The 22,552-nt window shown below is 38.0% G+C and overlaps 1 protein-coding gene across 1 annotated transcript; it reads right to left on the minus strand.

Moving 5' to 3' along the window:
* Positions 1-254: 254 nt before the first annotated feature.
* Positions 255-22,546, minus strand: LOC139968031 (poly [ADP-ribose] polymerase tankyrase-2-like). Its single transcript, XM_071972323.1, has 22 exons — positions 22,312-22,546; positions 20,402-20,626; positions 19,978-20,186; positions 18,928-19,022; positions 18,508-18,645; positions 17,370-17,485; positions 16,565-16,686; positions 15,827-15,924; positions 15,353-15,431; positions 14,011-14,182; positions 12,865-12,944; positions 11,767-11,918; positions 10,654-10,819; positions 9,586-9,805; positions 8,469-8,578; positions 7,700-7,822; positions 6,402-6,968; positions 5,718-5,933; positions 5,214-5,394; positions 4,391-4,577; positions 2,813-2,969; positions 255-2,113 (listed from the first exon to the last, which is right to left on the minus strand). The coding sequence occupies exons 1-22, from the start codon at positions 22,499-22,501 to the stop codon at positions 2,045-2,047; spliced, it is 3,672 nt and encodes a 1,223-aa protein (XP_071828424.1). The 5' UTR covers positions 22,502-22,546; the 3' UTR covers positions 255-2,044.
* Positions 22,547-22,552: the final 6 nt, after the last annotated feature.

The following is a 22,552-nucleotide window of genomic DNA, read 5'->3' on the forward strand; positions in this document are numbered from 1 at the left end:
CAAACATAAAAGAAGTAAAAATCCTTCAGCCCAACATCCAACATCCCCCAACCCCTTACACCTTCCCCGACCCCCCCCCCCTTCACCTTCCAAATTCCACTTGGTAATGGTCTAGAGATTAATACTTTCATCAAGGTCAAGAACCCTCTGATGAATCTGCCTTAACAAAATAACACATGAAGTTATCATCATGCCAACTAGATGATCCGATTTAACACCCTTCGACACCACCTGAACATAACATTTATCTGTAGTAACACCTAGAGAACACAATTGGTTGAGTGGAGTTTGTCGGTTCTGCAACAAAGGTTAAGAAAATCTAGTAATGGTATGCAGCCAGAAGGGCGCCATGATAATCTTATGACCATGCAGATGTAGATGCAATTTACCTAAGGAAGCATGCTTGACCAAAGACGATGCTAAATGTTTGGAGAAAGAAAGTACTCGCACATTTTGTCCAAAGAGCACCCAAAAAAAATGAAATAATAAACATTTATTATAAGATTGATATCTGGGTCCTTCAAACAGATCATGGGTCTCCCTTAAATTTTATGACAGGCTTCAAAACAGCCGATAGCTTTTGTCCAGCAACCTGTTTCACCAAAAATTAAAAATAATAATAGTAATAAACATACTTGAAGAGAAACTATACTATATTTCGGTTGTGAATGGCCTGTGTTAGCATGATGCAACTACACCTCAAAATTGCAGAACTGACAAGTCACAATAATATGATACCTTGATAATACAGTCAAGTTACTGTGTTAGATACTTAACTCAACTTGTTATGTCATTCTTTACATGACAACTTGACGAAAAAAATTAACATTTTTGAGATGTCGCTTTTCAGTAGCACGGTAAGTCTACAAAATATTTGCCTCTAATATTGCTAGTTTGTTCCGTTAACGTCACAACAGATGTTCAAGGTTTTGAATGAACTGTCACTTACATAACACCAACCAGTTGCAGATGCGGGATTCCTCAGAATATATGACCGGGGACTCGGGGAGACAAGTTTCGATGGACACCGAAATGACTCCCGAAAAAGCTGTGCATAAGAGACAATGGTGAACAGTAAGGGATGCCTCCCTTCCTGAATCCACCCCTGCCTACCAGTCTTTAGTAGTAGATATTTCTAGCCTAGCCTTGTTTGCATTTGAGAAGCAGGGCTGTAATTGTAACTGTTACTGCCAGATGAGATAAATTAGTGGTTAAAAATGTTGCCTTCCTTTCAAGAAAAGGAAAGGAAAACTTTACGAGGGTTGGGTTATGGAAACATTCCGCAAGTAAAGTGGGTCAAATTTATGAGAAGAGAACTAAAGGTATGGAATTCAACTTAGTTACTTTGCCAGCCGAAACCAATGACATGGACATTCAGAGCTACAAGGAAACGACCGAACATTTCATTGAAAAAACAAGTTGTTATGTCTAAGCATTTGTACTCTTTATTACACCTCTTAGCTTTATACTGGCACTGCTAGGATTAACATCAACCAACAAGGAATTACCTTGAGGGGCAGGGATGTAGGGGGGAGGTGGGAATTGAAGTTTTGAGAGCAAATCTGTTGAGGAAGGTCGTATAATGTTCGAACAAATAAAGGACCTGTATGAAGCATCGCAGGGAATAATTTACTGTTCAAATCTGTCCAGCACTTTTTTTTTTTTTTTATGGCTTTGTATTTTTAGCTATTATAGAATACTAGGTTCCAATGTGTGCGTAAACTGCTATACATCCTGCTATACCATGTTAGAGCTTTGTAGCCTCTTTTGCCTCTTTCCTCTTCATCTGTAAACCATTTAAACCTCCCCATTCACACCTTTCTGTTTGCTCTTCTCCACCTCCTCCTTTCAACCTTCTAGTCTTAACACCTTTCCTTTTTCCCTTCTACACCAGCTCCTTTCAACCTTCTGCAGTTTTACACCTTTCCTATTACCCTCTATACCCTTTACACCTCTCTTGTCACTCTTCTACACTTTCTACTAATGACAAGAAACTAATACTGGAATGTCTACTGGCTGGCCATTGTGATGCTCTGGAATACATTTATGTTGAAGGAGCGTCTGATGCTTCTGGTTTCACGATTTGATAAGTTATCAGGTATTCTGGATAAGCCTAAAAACAAGAAAAATGCAGAAAGTAATTAAAGAATCAATCAAGCTTTACATTCTTGCAAAAATGATATCAAATATACCCAGGTTAGACCCCATGCTATTGTATTGTCACCCCCCACCCCCCCAGCCCCCACCCTGCCTTAAAAAAACACAGAATCAGCAGAACATCAGTGACTGAATTCAACCTCCAATGATTGATCAACTTTTCTCTTGACTGCTTGGAAATAAAATATTTATAAAATGTGGCTATTGTTCCAAAGCTTACCTCTCCTTCTAGAATTTAATTAATTGATCATTCATCCTTGGAAAGAGATACAATTGAAAAGTTTGCTTAGCTAGCAATGGTCTCTATAAGTCAGAGTTTCATCAAAAAGAAACTTTCTTTGTAGAAATATTATTGTTTCAACTCTATGAATAAATACTTTAATATATTATATTTAATAAATCATAAAAGAAAGACAAAAAACATTTCAGTTGAATTGCAAATGATGACAACATACACTGTGCTATTGCCAGATACATTAATGACAAAATATCACTTAACCTAAAAAAAAATTCATTTATCTTCACCATACAAAATGCTGTAAGGTATTGACATAAAGATGAAGAAATTTTCCAACCATACTGTTAAGCAAACAACTTCAAGCCCACTTTAGATCAGATTATCTGGAAGAAAAAACCTGTAAGTAAGACTACTGACCTGTTCCCCTCTGTATATGACATACTCAGCAAAGGCCAGACCTCCCACGCTGGGCCTCCCAATCACGGCATGGTGGCCCGGGGGTGCATGAGCCATCTTCATTGCACTAAACTGGAAAAACGCTTTACCTAGAACAACTCTACAGAAGAGCATTTGCCTGCCAAGGAGAGATACAAGTAGAAGAAGCTGTACGAAACTAAAACCAGAATGCCAAAATGTATTGTGGTTTCGATGATGTAACATGAGCAGTTTTCGTCATGAATCTGGTGTAATGTATAGTGAGGGTGTACCAACATACTTGATCTTAGTAAAGCAGTGTGATGTGACAAACAGTAAATTCACATTGACACAGGCTGTCGTGAAATGACCATTGACCTCAATAACAGGCTTCTTGTACTAAACGTGATACATCAACATACTAAATGTGATATATCTGTCCTTGTTGAAATATTGTGTAAAACATGGTTTAAACAATTTGACCCCTGGGGAGCTCAAACGACCATTGACCTCCGCCCACAACATAAGATTTCTTGTACTCAATGTGGTACAAGTACAAATAACAAATATGCAATCTGTCCAAGCTTCCCTTGTGATATTATGTTTAGGAAGGTGTTAGTGTAGAGAGACAGGTAAGAGGGGAGTGAAGTAAACATTTGGTGTTTGTTGACCTTTGTCCTCCACCAAAAGCAATATTAGGCTCCTTAAAATTTGATATGGTGCATCTACAAACCAATATGAGATCTGTCCAAGCTTCCCTTTTTGCAATATCATGTTTACCAGGTTTACAAAATTTGACCTCTGATGGCCCCAAATGACCTTTGACCTCCACCCAAAACAATGTGCTTCTTGTACTCGTGTGGTACTTCTGCACACTAAATATGAGATCTGTCCAAGCTTCCCTTCTTGAGATATCAAGTTTACAAGGCACAATTTGACCTCTAATGACCCCAAATGACCTTTGTTCTGGCCTTCCCTTTCTTCAGATGTAGTGTTTACAAGCTGGGCATCACAAATGCACACACATACACACACACTGCCATCATGAATTAAAAGGCTACGCTTGTCATCGAAACTAAACAGGAAGAACAAGAAAACCACACATAGAGATTGCTAGGAACTTGAAACCGCTAAACACCTGACTAATTAAAGGAAGACTTGCTTCATCATTATCGTTTTTCCAATTATCCAAACAAGGAGAGGGCAATCTCCCACGATGCACAGGGGGTGCAAAGCATTGCAATTAAATATCATCAACACAAACATGATGGCTAATGACCAAGCTACCGGAAATGTTTGTCTTCTTTTCATTTATTGCGAAAGAAAATATTTATGAAAGTACTCCTCCTGAACTAGTCCTCAGACAAATAACCTGCTATAATGATGAATAATATTAATAATCTCACTGTCATGTTCCCCACTTCATTTAATCTTTTTAATTAGTATGAACTTTTTCCTCTCCCGTAAAATCTTTTTGTCTAAAATGTACCGTTAGATAAGAAGCGATGATTTCAGATTTCAGTAAATTATACAAATTCAGAGACAAACGAAAGGAGCGGGGGAGATGAGTGGAGGACGTACCTGTGACAGATGTAACAGGACCTGTCTTTATGAATAGGACATCCTGTACCCCCTCCGATACCGTTGACGTACTGGTTACTCTTGGAGGAGTCCTCGGCAAAGTAGATACCGGCACCGAACATACCTCCAATGTAAGCATGCCTCTCATCGAAACCCTTATTGACAATAGCATTGATGAATGGCGATCCTAAATTAAAATAATAATAATAGTAATAATACATTGTCTAGCAAATTTATATATGGTAAATGTGTTGCTTTTGTTGGGGGATGACTTTTAGACATATATAGTAGTATGTTTCATGTGTTGTGTTCAAATGCATTTAAACACAAAACTGTATACGGAATGAAGATAATGGGACATGAGCAATAAAGAGATTAGAGTAACAAAACTGATACAAGCAAAGCAGATGAACTTCAGAGTCAGATAGGACGGTGATGGGGGGGGGGGAGGAGGATGGGGGGGAGGAGGAGGAGGAGGAGGAGGAGGAGGAGGAGCTAGGAGTTACCCTGTTCCCTTGTAGACTAACAGGGAATCTCTGTCGGGCCAAATGGACCCACAAATATGTAACAGGATGACTGGGAGACAACTGCTGAGAAAGACTCAAAAAATTAGTGAGCGAAAAATGGGGGGCAAAATGGGGGAAGGAAACCTCCTTTCCACACCAATAATAAATGGTCTTCCTGACTGAGGAATACAACACAGTTCATTTAATCATTGTACGAGTATCTTTACCCACTTGTCGGCAGAGAAAGGTTGACGGTTTTACTCGCAAACACTCGACTGAATAAGACAGAACGATAAGAAAACTTTAGGTGTAAATACCGTGGAAGAGCATCCGTTCGTTGTCGTTGCTGTGGTTCTCCTCGCCGACCTCTTTCTTACGATGGCAGTACCTCTCCCACATCTTCTTGTTCCGTACCTTCTGCAGCTTGATGATGTTGTAGCTGGAAAACAAACCGCCCGCTGCACCGTTGTCACGATGGTCTTTGATGGTGTTGATCATCTAAGTCAAAGCAAAAGCCAACAAGATTTCCTATCAGGTGTGCTTTCTCTCCTTCTCTCTTCATTAATTGATACATGATCATCTCAGTATATTGTTTCTAATTGGATGTTTTGCCTGGCTAAAACTTCCATTACTCCAGGGAGAGGATTGCAGTAGATGGTCTGTCTTTTGATGCTCTTCGAGAGCTTTACTCAAGTTAATTTAATCTTCTTGTCATATCCACATGATTCTTGAAATGGATATATTGTCACCATAAACAACCTCTACCTTCTCCCCCACCCTCCCCCCCCCCCCGCACCCACTATTTGGTGATTGGATCTTACCTCATCAACCACTGACCGATACTCTTGGTCATCTGTGCCGAGATCGATCAGTGTTGACCCTTGTTGGCCATGGTGTACCAGGTGAGGGTTAGGGGTGATGTGGGCACCAAACATCCTCTCCAATCCTTTCAGTATTTTATGACGGTGACCAAATGCATGGATTCCTATCTCCTTCAGTTCGTCATGGCCCATCTCTACTAATATATCCATGGTAACCTGAAAACAAACAAACAAGGAAAGGAAAAAGTGCTCAAAATGAAGAATACCTGTCACAAATCGTAGATGAGCAAATCATACCATCTATGACTTGAGGAGTCTTGTTGTTAATTGTAATGTCTATACTAAGTCACAAAGTAAAATACAGTAAATATCACTTTCATGCAATGTTAAAGGAGACTTCTCTGGAAGTCATCAAATATTTGCTCAAGAATGACGACATCAATATAGCATCCAAAATTGTCCAAGATGTTTGAGAATATCATCACCACTGTCACTCACAAAAGGACTTGGTTAAATACCAGGATGGAACAAATGCACAGGAACAAAATGACTTTGAAACCCTTGTATCAGATTACCCACTCAATATATTTCTTCTGCTACGTCATACCTTTCACACCAACTTCAATTTCCAACCATCAAGTCCCAGTTTCTTGACGCTACACAAGATCTTAACAGAAATCTCACCTGTTCCTTATCGAATACATCTCGGAGATGATCCAACTGTATGGACCTGAGGAAAGCACCCACACTGATATCCATCGGATGAGTCACCATGAGCAACTCTGGCGACTGTTTGTCTACTCCTCCTACATCTGCTGCCCCATCCCCTGTCTGACTACCGCCTGTCACATCCCCCGTCGGAGGGACACCTGGTGGTGGTGCTACCTTGGGCACGACTGGCCCTGCGGTGGAGGGTACCACTGCTGCTGGTGCTGGGGTTGGAGGTATGGGGGTAACCGTGGCTACTGTATTACTGGCAGAAACGGTACCAGTGGTATTTGATGACTGGGGGGCTGCGGTGGTGACCGCATCTGGTACAGGTGCGGCCACGCCGGACGTCACCGGTCTACTGGTAGTCATGAAGGGTCTGGACATGGGTACCGTGGCTGCGGTAGCATTCGCTGCTGTCTGGGATAGGGTACCGTGAGGCATTGCATCTAGGAGTAGCGCCCTCACATCTTCAGCAGTGGCAAGATCTAATGGAGTCTGACCTTCTTGGTTCTTCATGGTAGGATCAGCTCCATGAGCAAGCTAGAGACAAAAGGAGGAGGTTACAAAACAAAACCGGGAATGTTGTCTTGAGAAATTTGGCTCGTTTCTTTGGGAAGAATTCAAAGTTTCTTGTTGAGTTGTATGAGTAGCAGCACAGTGGATTGTCTGACATGATACATTAAAGTAAAGAAACTGTACAGAAACAATGTAGTGATATTCTGACAATAAAATACTGAATAGTCTCTGATAAATAGAGGCTCCTCTTACTTATAAGAAAAGGGTCTCGATAAATGCTAATAAGTAGAGGATCAAATGAACAGAACTTTTTAGTAAGGAATGTAGATTAAGAACTATAATTTCAAGGACTAGCTGCAAACAAAATTTATGTCTAGTTACAACTCCCTGGTAAGCTTGATAGTAAATTTTAATCTGTCCCAGTTCTACTGAACACTATTCATCTCTGCATTAGCAAAACTTCAGGAAAGCATCATATATTTTGATGTATACGAAAACAAGACCATAATTTAACATTGTCTATTTTACCATGAATTTGATGAGAAAACGGTCAATGTAAGAAATTTGAAAAATTCTGTCGAAAAGTGTTGTAATGAAAGCAAGGCCATACTTTAGCCCTGTTTTGTAACATAAATTTCACGAAAAAACTGTCCACAAAAGAAATTTGAAAACTTCTGTAAAAAGAGTGATTATACAAAACACAGAGGTTTTGACATCAAACTTCAAATTTTTTGGGGGAGTTTTGTGATTTTTACCAGTAAAGCACAGAGTTGTGTTCTCCCTTTCTGAGCTGCTTCGTGTAGTGGGGTGAAATTCCACCTGTCGACTGCGTTCACACAGGTGTTATGCGTAATCAGGAGCGCTGCTATATCCAGATGCTGGAAGGACAGATGCAAACATGATAAAATATCAACAGATTTATCCAGCACAAAATACCAATCATGATAAAAAACAGAAAACGTTTAGCGGTTCCGATGCCCAAGCATATTCAAAGTGTGGTAAGCCATACATAGAATTTTTATTCCAATTCCTTATGCAAACCCCTTTAAGATTTGTTAATAGACTGAGAGCTCTACATGAGATTATGAAATATTTTGACAAGCTACAAGTCATCTGGTATAGATCACAACACAAATTGCCAGTATGAGACCAATTGTGATAACCTTTTGATTAGATAATTAGAAAATCATACCATTGGAGAGTTGGCAGCTTTATTGTATCTTTAATTTTGAAGTTATCAGTTTCACGTGTACATACACGCACACACTCACATGCCAACTTGACTGTATAGGTTACTTGCCTGCCTACTGCAAGTAACCAAAAAATCACCACCCACTCGCAAATTTTATTTTCATAATGCATTATGGTCCCATGAAACACTTGTTGAAAGGGTACAGCATCAAAATCAGAATGGTCAACTAGGTAAAGATCCAACCTCACAAAAATATATCTTCCATCATCTCAAGTCCACCGCTTCCCCCCTCCTCCCCCTCCACCCCACCAGATTGATAAAACAGTACATACCCCATATGAAGATGCATTATGCAATGGAATCAGGCCTCCTTTGTCTCTTGCATTGACATCCGCTCCATTTTCAAGAAGGAATTCGGCAACTTCCACATTATTGTAGCCAGCTGGAAACAACAAAAACAGCATACAACTTAATAACCAGCAGGCTGAGTGAATCCTTGCCTTATAAGTTTATACTGTATATGGAATCACCTGATTGATAGAGCAACTGAGGAAAATGTGTCCTGAAGTCAAGTACCAGAACATGATACCAGATAACTTGATCATTGCAAAGGTATTACACTTCTGAATGTTGATGACAGATAACAGTCATTACTGAAAGTGGAAAACCCTCTCAGCCACTTTACAATACACAAAGCTACCATACAATGCATATATGAGCTCCTTTCATGTTCTGGTTCTGGAGATATAACACTTTCGATATTTTCACATTTTGCCCTTTGGTGACCTTTGACCTCCACCACAAACAACAGGGTTTGCTGAACTAATTATAGGAAATCCACATGCCAAATATTATAACTGCATAAATGACTTTCCTTGAGATATCGTTTTTAAAAGATTTTCACACTCTTTTTCCCTGTTAACCTCAAACAACGTTTGACATTCATGAAAACCTATACAGATCGTCTACTCACCAATCAAGCTACACACTGAGTTTGAACTTCCTGCAACTTCTACTTCTTGAGATATTGTTTGAACAATGTTTTCAGACTTTGACCCGTGCTGACCTCAAATGTCCTTTGATCGATACCAACAACAATCCCAAACCGATTCTACCTAAGGGAATCTACATACCAAATGTGTACCCCAGTTAGAAGTTACAGCATTTACAAGCAAGTGTCACATACACACACATGCATCACAATTGCATAGATTCCTTCTGCCTTATGTTTGTGTATTCAAAACAGAAAAATATACACTATATACAATGTCTATGTGCACATGTACATTAACCAACACTGTTTACCAAAAAAAAAATGGTCAGGTTAGTCTTGGGTCAAACAGAAATTCTTTTCAACATGGATGTGTAGATCTTTTGCTACTTCCTTTAGGGAGAGGGAGAAAGTACAACCTTTTTCCATATTTTGCATAGTATAAATTAACAACATACCTGCCAGGTGGAGAGGTGTTGAATTTCTCCCCTGTGAGTCTCTACAGTTAATATTATCCATTGATACAAGTTTCTGCAGCCTTGTCAAGTTTCCCTTCTTGGCTGCATCCAACACTGCTGCATCGCCCCTCAATAGGTCCAGAATGTCCTGGTCTCCCTCCTTGGCCACGTCTAGGGGTGACTGGCCATCGCGATTCTTTTTTGTCGCTTCTCCACCATGCTAGATGAAAGAAACAAGAAACGAGAGAAATATGAAATGAGTTTACTACGGAATGCAATTTAGAATCCTATCATTGGTCAGGCTATGTCCTTCGGAATCAACTATTGCAGTAAGTTATTTTAAGATTAGAAGTGTGCATATAAAAGGTGTGGTACTGTAAGTACTGTATACTTAGGCAGACAACCCACTTGAACATACCATATTCAAAATTGATTGGTAACACTAAAGGAACTGCTCATTTGTGACACTAAAGGAACAGCTGATTTGTAGCACTAAATGAATAACTCATTTGTAACACTAAAGCAGTAGATCATTTGTAACACTAATGAATAACTCACTGGTAACACTTAAGGAGTAGCTGATCTGTAACACTTAAGGAGAAGCTCATTTGTAATACTAAAAGGAGTAGCTGATTTGTAACACTAAAGGAGTAGCTCATTTTCTCTAAACAGACTCAACAGCAGGTAATTATCGTTGGTACATTAAGCCAAACTACCAAACAACTATCCTTCTCCCAGTCCACCATGCACTCCTTACCTCATCCAGTCTAACCCCCACCCCCCTCCCCCCACCAACCTGCATGGTCACCAATTTCCATATAACATTAACCCTTGCACATTCATGGAACAGTTAACTACACCACTCAGTATTGACCACCTCTTTAAACTTCTATCTAATCCCTTCCACCTATTCCCCATCGGGTTCAATCATGATCATTAAATGCTGGCAGTTCAGAAGAAGAACAGTGAGTTGTGTCTGCAATCTACCATTCCATCCCAACCACCTAACTAAACAAAAGAAAACCAGCATGTTTGACTTATGACATATCATGTAAATCATGTACTCACTTTTAAAAGTAATTTACATATTTCATATTTGCCCTTGGCAGCAGCCTCATGCAGAGGGGTAAACTTCCAGAGATCGGTAGCGTTTACGATTGCACCGTGTTCCAGCAGGAGTTCTGTCACCTCGTAATGGCCAAACGAACAGGCATTATGAAGAGGAACAAGACCCCTGAAGATAAAAGATAAAGCGAATGCAAATAGGCTTTGTGATACCTTACCACAATTTGTATGAAAATATTCAATAGTAACATTGTACACAACAGTTTTACTTACATCTACTTTGAGTGATCAGCAAAGCTCTTACACTCAAAGTGGACCTACATATCAATTTCAATCAAGCATACTTTTGGAGTTAGTATGTAAACAAGGCTTTCAGAGTGTGCCTACTGTCACCTCAAGTGAAATTTGTTTCTGTTTCCCCTCCCCCCCCCAAAAAAAAGCTTTCACACTCACTAGGGTGGGTCTACTGTGCACAACATGTATTGTGCTGAACCAACCTTTACCTTTGGATTTACCATGTTCACAAACTTTTTAGAATTTTGACTTCTGCTGACCTCACGAATAAAGAAACTACAGGGTTCTTGTTTCTAATATTATATTATACTCTACATATTATATTATATCAAACTCTACATATTACATTATACTATACACATCTTATTTATATGATCTAATATTATACTATACATATTTCATTATTGTATTGTACTAAGTTTTACTTACATACCAAGTAGGAAGTTCATACTAACTTTTGAAATAGAGCTAGTATGATGTTCTTGCTAGTATAAAGTTAATACTAACTTTTGAAGTAGAGCTGGTATTGAGTTCTAGCTAGTATGAAGTTGATACAAACTTTTTAAGTAGAGCTAGTATGATGTTCTAGCTAGTACAAAGTTCATACAAACTTTTGAAATAGATCTAGTATGAAGTTCTAGCTGGTAAAAAGTTCATACAAACTTTACTGTTTAGAGTGTTCATTTGTCTTTATATGGTTTTGAGACTTTCAGCTTCACCTCAAATGATGTTTGGTCTCTCATGTCAGATGGGTGAAAGTTACAAGATTGAGAAGTATTTGCTTTCCTATCGGTCTATTTAGAATCCACCACAAGCACTCACCCTTTGTCCTTGGCATGGACATAAGCACCATGTTCTAGAAGGTACTCCACTACCGCTACCCTGTTATATCCAGCAGCAAAATGAAGAGGAGTAGAATGTCTTCCCTCCTTGTCCCTGCAATTCACTATATGCTGGTTCTTCATGACCATACTCTGAAATTAAAAGTAAGTTAAGGTCAAAGATCTCTTAAAAACATTGCCTGAGAGAAGTTGTGATTACTTCAAAAGTACCGCAGGTAAGAATACCCAGCGGATGAGAGAGAACACAACCATTTGGGGGGGACTAGTTGTGATCTAGACGGTCCCAAACTTCTCAAGATAAAGCTACCCCTCATTCTGTAATTCTTCTCAAAACACTGCAGTACGTAAACATTACTCTACTAACGGCAAAGGGAATATTTACTGAATAGAATGACGAGCAAACGCGGCATAGAGCTAGTGATCAAAACTAATTCAACAAAAATGAAACTTATAACAGCCATCTTTTCAGATAACCAACCCCACCAAAAAAAAAATAAAAAGAGGATTTGCGACTCATGGTGATAATTTTTTCCCAAAGTTACCTGATTGAGATAGCAACTGAGATAAACTTGTCAAAGAATTAAGCTGAACCAGTGAGTTTATAGCTCTCTCAACAATGCAGAGTAGTATTACTGCACATATAAGTGTGTGTGGGATCACACACACACTATTACAACACAGTCTTCCTTACTGTTTGCAAAGAAAACATTTCAGAAACGCTTGGCTTTTTGCAAGACAATTTCTCAAGCAGCTCACCTTTCTTGTTCATCTTTCTTATTCTTTTTTTTTTATCATTGTAACAACAAATCTAATCAATTGACAGACAGGGACTTCACTTTACTGTCTTTATTTATGAGTAATGTGAATATCTCTGTACATTCAACAACCACATTGTTCAATAAGATAGAGTAGTCTAAAAACAGAAAATTAATCCATGTAGATTCTCAACAGGCAAACTCTCACCTTTCTATCCCACATCCCAGCCTTCTCTTCCTCAAATTTGCCAAAGTACAAAAAAAAACAAAAATCATTATTACATGATTAAAAAAAAGATAAGCAAAATTACATTTTTTTTTACCTTCATGAGATCCATATCACCCGCCTTGGCAGCCTCTAGAAATTTAGTATTATCATCCACTTGGTTCACGAGATGCTCCTCTGTCGGGGGAAAGGAAAATGTTTATCTCATAAAACCATAATCTGTCTGAGCATGTGTCCTGCTAAAATAATTCATACTTTAAAAACCCCGTTTGATACTTAGCTGGTCAATTTTCATTTTAAAAGTCAAACACCATAAACAGGTCAAAGAAAGAATTGTTTCAGAAAACAAAAAAGTAATTCTAAGAGTGTAACAGGTTAAGACTACAGGACAAAACAGACTAATCATATCTTAAAATCAACTTTATCCTTTCCGGGGTTTTCTGGTGGCAGAGCATGTGACACTTATATGGAAGAGAAAAATCTTCTGCACTGTTAGTTGAAAACCTCATATCAATATGTTGTCCTTAACTCTAGGTATGGTTGTTTGCATCTAAACAATTTTAATAATAATTTACCAGGACAGGCTAAGAATTTCAGAACTTTTAACCACTTGCTAAAAATTGTGAATGCTTGAAAAAATAATTTACTGGCTATTAATTTTTTCCACTCGCATTTTTCCTGTATTACAGCACACGTCACTTTACGTACAAGCACCAGTCCACAAACATTTTCGCCGATGACCCAGGGTCTTCTATGATGACCGAGCCACTGCCCACAAGACCTCGGCTGCTAAGAATCGATGCTTGAAACGAAAAAGCTAGTTTTGGCTATGGACTTGATGTTAAATACTAAAATAACTACCTCCATTGGCAAGCTCCAAAAACTGTAGAAACATTTATGATGGCTGGAAAAATCCCATGACCCACTGATAATAATTTTGCAACCCTCTTTTTGTTGGCAATCCATAGTTTGCAGACTGTCATGTGAAACTCTGTAGGCCAGCAACTTTGATTGTTGTTTGAAGGGGGCTCAATGTGGCACAAATATGCAGGGAATCATTTAGTGTACATTGTGTGTAGCAGTTTTGAAGATTAACAAATTTTTGTCTCTTATGATAAGATACTATGGTTGCAGTGCTATATATCTTCTGTCTTGTATAACAATTCGGGCATTTCATGTAGCATTTTGCGATGCGATACCCGACAAGTCTCATTCCTACACCAGATTCACAAGTAGACAATACCTTTGAGAATCTTCTGTATATTTTCAGATCCTAGCTGCTGAGGAGTCATGCCTTGTAGTGATAGCACAGTGGTGTCAGCCCCATATGACAAAAGATGTTTGCAAGCATCTGCAAGGTCTTCTCTTGCAGCCCGGTGAAGAGGTGTCTGACCTAGATTGTCCGTCGAGTTTACCTGCAAAATGATATTTTTATACATCAAAAACTTATTATGAAATACTTGTGTTGATCTCGACCAGGTTTCCTTTCTTATTTAACAGTCTTTTACAATACATTTTTTATTTTAAGGGATAACCAAGTCTAAGTTTTAAGAAATATTATAAAAAACGAGTAGAAGTGGGAAGACAAATTTAAAAAAAAAAGTTGTCTGTCCAACTCTCAGTTTGTTCTCTTTTCCCTTTCTGAAATACAAAACCTCAAATTTGTTCAATTCATATGGAGAAGTAAATCCAGCAAAGATTTTTGATGCCAAACATGAAAAATGCGATAAATTGTCTTTGTGTTCACTGATACAATTTGGGCGTCAACGATTGAAAATCTGTTTGATGACGTCACTTGACCTTACTAAAACACTCCCTTTTGATACATCCTGCCACAGGTTGAAATTTTTTGGAAAATGAAATAAATTATTTCCATATTTGACGGGATAACAGAAGTTGTTTGTGCAGTACATGTTTGACATCACGTCTTACTGCAAAATGGAATCATCCAATTAAAGTAAATAAGTCATAGTTTGCATTTAAACATTGAAACAAGATATAAAGCTGGTAGTTGGATTTGTTGAAGTCAGTTGACTATACCTTACTAGGCTTACTAACATATTCTCTGGCATTCTGACACAAATGGAAATTTTTTTCAAAAAAAATATATAATCATTTCCATTTTTAAGAACACCAGAAGTTGCTTGTGTAGTATATGTATGATATCACAGCTTACTGCAAAATGGAATCGCCCAACTAAAGTGACTTAATCCAAAAACAGACATAAAATCAAAACTTTTTTTGTATTTCAACAATGAAACAAGATATAAAGCCGGGAGTTGAATCAAAAGTGCTTCTTTACAACAAGTTTTGTATCATATCGTTAAATTATTACTTATTAAATCTCTCTCTGTATGATATCTTTAAATTTGTTAATGATTCAGATCATATTATACTTAAACTTTAATGAAGGAAAAAAGAAAAGAAGAAGAAGTGTTATACTTTAAGTGGTATGCAGTTTCTGGTTAAGACTTGTTTTTTTAAAAAAACATGATACTACTGATTAACATACTTTATAAATACATCTTTTTGAAATTGTTTCCTTTGAAGTATTTATAGATCTGATATCACGTAAGATGGCTCACCTTTGCACCACTCTTAAGAAGAAGTTCCATGACAGCTAAATGACCCTTGGCTGCTGCTAAATGAAGTGGCGTTGAACCCCTTTAAATACGAAATGAAAATTAATATATGATTCAGTGAAGTTATACATTATACATGTAGTCAGGAGAATTCAAATTGTAATTATCTAGTGTAAACCATATCCACATACTCTTGTTTGTTAGATACAGAATGAACAGTGGAGCAGTTCAACTAGGCAGAGTGGTTTCTCATCATCAATTTATGTGAAGTATTAGGGAAAATACTGTGTTTATCAGAATATCCTTTTCAAATATGTTCCTAAAGATTGGTTTGTTTCATGTATTTCTATGCAAAACATAACAGAGGGTGTGTTTAAGATGCAAAATATCAAAGAGATTTATGCTTCTCTTTTATTAATGCAAATTTCAAGTCGATGTATCGTGAAATGCCAACACAGACAACTGATTGAGACTTACTCGTTGTTTTTATCGACCAGATTTGCTCCTTTCCTGATAAGAAGTTCCACAACTTGCTTCCTCTTGGATGATGAGGAGGTTGATGTGGTTGCACAATGCTGTTTAGGGGACAGCAAAAAAGAGAGTCATGTCAGAGAGATACAGACATACACGCAAAAACAGAACAAAATAGTTTACAATCGAATCAGCAGTATTTTAACCAGCTCTGTTAAGGCTTCAACAGTGCTAGATACACAATGGATACATTCAATGTACAAAGAAGTTGGAAATTCAAGACAGAATATGAAAGGAAACAATACCAAACTTAGAAAAGAGGTCGTACAACATGTGGATCACTAAATCAATTCAACACATTTCCAGTTTTCTTCTTTTTCTCTTTTTTTTCTTCTTTTTGTACTTCTTAATTTGTTAAAAGCTTTGTATTATTTTAGTATTTTTAAAAAGCTGTCAAAGCAAAACCGATTGTATTCACATGAATAAATTCTAAACAAGGAATTGATTGCTGAAAGATTGAAATATTTGCTTCTCTATGTATTAATTGCTACAAGAGGCGAGAAGGAGTTAGGTAGGGGAGGAGGAGGTGTTTGCAAAAGTAACAACTTGAAACCTGATTTAAGAAAACAACAACAACAATCACTTCGGTACAGAACCATGCATTGTACGATTCCATTTACTTATACAGACAGAGGTTGAGAATCACTAATCTTGGTTCGTCTAATAGTAAAATGTCATACGTACCAATGGACTCTCTTGGCTATGAGGGTGCTTAAAATTGACAATGTCCACAGCCAGGAGTTTCTTTGCTTTGGTATGGTCTGCTTGTCGACAGGCTTCTAATAGAGAATGACCTCTGTACTCGTCTACAAAGACACATGCAGAAAACAGTACTGAGATGGCATTTCATCATCTTGTGATATTTCGTGATCGAGGAAATAATTTATCCAGTATCACATAGGTTAACGACATGCAAGACAGGGAAAAATTGTTACACAAATTATGCGAATATGTCTAGCAATTTTTACGTACAGACTGAAGCATACTAGTTTCGGTACTTTATGAGAAATAAATCCACAAAATGAAAAAACTGCTTTCACAGAATGTGAACACAACTGAGTGCTTCCTGGTCTGTAAAGATGCATAAACAGTTGTTTTGTGGGATTTGTTTGTTTGTATATGTGTTATTTTGTCAAATTTAGTTTGCAATGATCAGTTTTTGAGGATAAATATTAGCTAGAATATCCTTCAAACTTCACAGGTCACAGAAACCACGACAGCTTCTTCAGAACCTCTTTCACAGATCAAACGAACATTTAAGTTTGCTTGTTTTCTACGCTTTCCATCATCACAGATTGTACGAACATTTAAGTTTGCTTCGTGTTATGCTTTTGCACAGATTATACGAACATTTCTTGCTTTGTGATGCTCTAATAATATTACCCATTGCGCCTACTAAGCCAGCTTCTCAGAAGGGTTAACAACCCTTTTATAAAAATGAACGCAACTCCTGAGGTGGATACCACCCCCACTTGCTCAGAGAACTTACATTGCAAGGATTCCTTGAGTTCTTTGGTCGGGGCAGCTTCGATGGCAGTCTTAGCGTGACAGTTGGGAAGGTTTGGATCAGCACCGTGGCTCAGTAGCAGTGAGCATACTTCAAGTCTGAAGAGATAACCCAAGCAAAATGATATGAGGAGAGACCGTGCAATTTCTTATTCTAAAACAAATCTCTAACCATCCGATGACTCTTGGATAAACATATGCTTACATCAATAATATAATGCTGTACTCTTCACCATTCATACTCCTAGCGCTTAGAAAATTGAATCATGCATTTTGCAACTTACTCTGTCATTCAGGTAACTTCAAGATAGTCGGAAGTATTGTGAAGTGTCATAACCTGTAAATCAGCCCTATAGCCTAGGGGGCGAGGAATGGGGACTTCAAAAACATGGGTAACCTTACCTTCCTAAGGTTAAAGAAGTTTTGTGAAGTGAAGCAACCACTAACTGATCTTACAACTTACTCCAGGCTACCTTCATTTCTTACTGACCAAGCCCTGTAGGGTAAAGTAATCTGTCAGTAATCCACATCATTGATAACCAACTAAGAAAACAAAGGCTGTCTTAGTCACTTACCTCACTGGAAGGCAGCCCCCAGTAGAGTGGAGTAAACTGCCCATAACCAGTAACAATGCAAAAGAAGAACTCATGGCTACCATAGTTTCTAATACCTAGACTTCCAAGAATGCTAATGCAGTGATGTGAACTGCCAGTGATCCATGGCATTGAGAAATAAGAACAGTTATGTCACCTTTGTTTCTTACCTAGACTTTGAGGAGGCCTCATGGGGCTGAATAAACCGCCTGCGATCCGTAGCATTGAGAAATAAGAACAGTTATGTCACCTTAGTTTCTTACCTAGACTTTGAGGAGGCCTCGTGGGGCTGAATAAACCGCCTCCGAACCTTGGCATTGAGAAATATAAACAGTTATGTCACCTTGGTTTCTTACCTAGACTTTGAGGAGGCCTCATGGGGCTGAATTAACCGCGTACGATCCGTAGCATTGAGATATAAGAACAGTTATGTCACCTTAGTTTCTTACCTAGACTTTGAGGAGAGTAAACTGCCAGTGATCCACAGAATTGAGAAATAAGAACAGTCATGTCACCTTAGTTTCTTACCTAGACTTTGAAGAGGCCTCATGGAGCGGAGTAAACTGCCAGTGATCCATAGCATTGACGTTCGCACCATGTCTAATGAGTAGTTCAGTCACTTCATAATGTCCATAAGAACAGGCATTGTGTAATGGTACCAGACCCCTGGAAGAAATTATTAGGTTGGTACTGTTTATGCTTCTCAACTGAGAGATGAAACCAACTGAGGATCTTACTGTTGTTGTCTCACTGTACAGCCTTAAGAATAATTTTGATGATATGGTCTTTTAATAAGAAAAGCATCCATAAAGGAAATCAAAGAGACCAAGGCTCTTTGACAATACGCAGTCTCAAGACAGAATTAAAGCTACAATGCAGCACTGCATTAGACACACACAGATGTGAACTTTGAAGTTTAATACAGTTTCAAAGAAAGCTCAAAAGTACCCTTTATCTTTTGCGTGAGCGTCTGCACCATGTTGAAGTAGAAGTTGTACTATACTGATCCTGTTATAGCCAGCCGCGAGATGTAACGGTGTAGACTGATGAATGGAGAGAAGAGAATCGTTGTAAATCATAAAGGTCTGTATATATATTTAAAAAGCAGTGTGGTTGTATTTGCAGTATAATTTCTTTCACAGAAAAGAACACTAAAACATGAGAAATTCTACATTGTTCTGGGGATACTTTATCCAGTAAATCATAGCAAAATGGTATACGACTGGAAAGATGGATGATGATGTAAAAAAAAAATTATGTACAAAACGTGAGCAGTTACTTTATTCCCTGTCGTTAATTTCTTGTTTTATTATTACAACGTATGTTTACAATATTTCAAATGTCCTATTATTTTGTAAAATAAATTACAACCAATAGTGACAAGCCTCTATGACTAACATTAGCCTACTAATTAAACATTACAAATTACATTAAATCCTGGCATCTTGATGGCATCTGACAGTTTAATAAAGAAAGAGTGGCTGTTAATCTCTTGCATGCCCAACACTAATCAATCTTCTTCATATCTATGCATCCCCTGGGGTAGATCCAATAGGGTGCAGAGGCACGATCGGGTGCATTTTAAAAGTGCCCCACAGGTCCCTACCCCCCCCCCAAAAAAATAGCCTAGGTAAAGAGAGACAATGGAAATTAAGTGTCTTGCCCAAGGACACAGCATAATGATCTGGCCAGGACTTGACCTGCAATCCTTAGATCACAAGTCCCTTGAGTTAATCACTGACAACAACATATTGCATGTGTCCTTTTAGGCATGATATAAAAAAAACCTCCTCTTTCACTTGCTAGTATTCTTATAGAATTGAGCAACCAAATTGAGATTTTGGGAAAAATTACTAAAATTAAAAACAGTTTCTTTACTAATTCATTGTTTCATGATTATGTCCAAAATAAGTTACCACAATACAGAGTTCCTTTTACTCCATCAGAACTCAACACAAACCTTTCAAGTTCATTGTGCTGTTAAGCTACTGTACATACCTTTCGGCCATCACTAGCATGACAGTTGACATTCAAAGGTGTTAACAACGACATCATTTTCTCTTCGTTTCCACTTCTTGCTGCTTCTAACAGATCGTCTTTCCTATAGTCGCCCGTGAGCACCGCCCTCGCTGGAGGATCGGCCAAGTCTAGAGGCGTTTTGCCGTCAGTGTTACGGATATTTGGATCGGCACCATGCTGAAGCAAAACTACAGAGAAGAAAAGGAGACGCTCACAATACTAGTCTACAAGCTGCTCGACAAGACATGAGTGACTAGAGAAATGAGGTATCAAGTGAATTCTATCTGCATGAAAAAAGTTGATTGTTGTTTGAATTAAATTCTGTTGTAAACAGTACATGACACATATATATACAGCCCTGGTTCCAGGAGAACAAGGTTTCACAATTTCTTGCTTTACTCACCGATGCAAACGTCTATCTTGCCCTTGATAGCAGCCTCATGAAGGGGTGTGTAATTCCAATTATCTCTTGCATTGGCATCACCTCCATGACGAAGTAATAACGTAACCACTTCAGCATGACCGAAAGAGCAGGCGTTATGGAGGGGGTTGAGTCCACCATCGTCGCGGGCATGAACATTTGCTCCATTTTGTAGAAGGTATTCTACCACATCCTTCCGACCAAAGCCTGTTATGGAAGAGATTCGATAGTATCAATAAACAAGGTTCAATTCCACTATTCCACTCAAAGAAAGTCTAAAGGAAACACGTTTGAGATCACTTTGAAGAGTAGAAAATCGTTTTTTCAATCTTGTTGCAGCAAATGGTGATAGCCCACAGACAGTACTCCATTCACTTTTGTTTTCCTTGTAGTTTTAGAGATCGCTGTCTGTGCATAACTAATTTACTGTAGTCACCACAGGAATATTGGAACCCTTAATTGGTTGCATACTATTTGAGATTTCTTTATTTTGCCGTCTCAATTTACCAAATTATTGTTCCAGTTTCAGGAAAAACTTGTCCTTGTGTTGGATTTCTCCTTCTCTCTCAATCTATCTTTGTTACTATTAAATGCATTTGATGTTTGGCAATGGAAAAAGCTACACAACTCTTTTTTAATGTACTGTACAATAGCATATCAACTTTAATACTGTATGAATTTTCAGATGATTAAAGACAATAAGTAGTGTAATAAATTACAAATTGATGTCACCTTGTTTCACTCCGTACACTAAACTAGGCAATTTGAGTTGTTTTCACTTTGGCTTTTGGTCTAGGAATGGTTTTCTAAGGTATGGAATATATGGTTGTTGGATAAAAATGATTTATTAGCCATCACAATTTATTTATTTATTTAGGTTATTTTACTCTTTATTTATTTTTTATTTGCAAGTGTTTATATGTGGTAAAGGTGGCCTAGTAGGCTAGAATTACCCTTATTTTTAATTTATCATTTTGATACACCTGCCGGCTTCATAACAGATTAACCAACTGAGAAATAAGTAGCTGAATGACAGTGAGTTACCAAGAAATTTTCAAGATGTTTTACTTGCAGTTTTGAAGAACCTTCAGATTAAATAGGAAATCTATTACAGTTACTTTCTGTTATTAGCGCCTAGAAGAATGGTGGCAGAAAACACCAAGTTTGTGGCAGAAACTGACAGTGGTGAAAACTCTCATCCCTCACAGCTTAAAACTTACACTGAAGAGGGCTAGTTGGTTAGGCCTACAATTTTATAAATTTAACATGGCAATTAGGCCTACTGATATCTGAAGCAGTTAAGTCGACAAAAATCCTACTAGAGGAGATAAATGCCAACTGAGTGCTACAATTATGAGTAAGAGTTATAAGTTATTATATCTAATCAGTCAGTTCAAATTCGCATGTAACACAGAACTTACAGAGTGTGTGAATTTATGGAACATGCAAGATTACCAAACAAATATAAGTAATGACAACACTAGGCTATTGTACATTTCTGAAGCCTTATCTCAATTGCGTAGGTAGTCTACCAGTAACGGACTAGGCTAATTAATCTAATTGTTATGTTTGAGTTCTTTGACTACTGTATGAATGTCTGTATCACTAGTATCAATGATAAAAACTGAATCACTGTAGGATACTACACCTAGTATGTAATTCACTCACACTGGTGTAACCTATGTCCCCAAATATGAAAGTCATCTCACAAGGTAAAGTTAATATTAGGCTTAATTTCGGTTTGGCCTTATGTAAACATACTGCCTGACCAAGCACAAGTTGGGGATAGGCAGAGTCGTAGATCTATGGCGCTGCGGATAGGCCTAGCCTATCCAATATTAGAGATAGTAGAACGATCTAGCCTAACGTGATTTGTAATTACAAAAGCGTACCAGCGGCAAAGTGCAGAGGAGAGCTTTTTCTTCCTGCAACATCTTTTGCGTTAACGGTTCCCGATGTAACATACTTCTTCGTCCTAGCCAAATCTCCGTTTCTACAAGCCTCAAAGAGCTCACGATTTGGATCGTTTGGTAAGTTATTCGACGTTAAAAAGCCACTTAATGCAGTACGTCTTGCTGCCATTTTTCGTTCATGGTGTTAAACTAAATTTCTATGATCAAGTCAAAGATCTGG

This window comes from Apostichopus japonicus, chromosome 5, assembly GCF_037975245.1.
Source record: "Apostichopus japonicus isolate 1M-3 chromosome 5, ASM3797524v1, whole genome shotgun sequence".
Taxonomy (NCBI): domain Eukaryota; kingdom Metazoa; phylum Echinodermata; class Holothuroidea; order Aspidochirotida; family Stichopodidae; genus Apostichopus; species Apostichopus japonicus.

Bases quoted from the DNA above. Each gene is read 5' to 3' on its own strand.
- LOC139968031 (XM_071972323.1), bottom strand. From the start codon at position 22,501: ATGGCAGCAAGACGTACTGCATTAAGTGGCTTTTTAACGTCGAATAAC. The intron at 5,395-5,717 runs GTAAGATCCAAT...GCTTTGACTTAG, and splicing joins ATCGGTCAGTGGTTGATGAG to ATGATCAACACCATCAAAGA. The intron at 2,970-4,390 runs GTACGTCCTCCA...TCTCCTTGGCAG, and splicing joins TCCTGTTACATCTGTCACAG to GCAAATGCTCTTCTGTAGAG.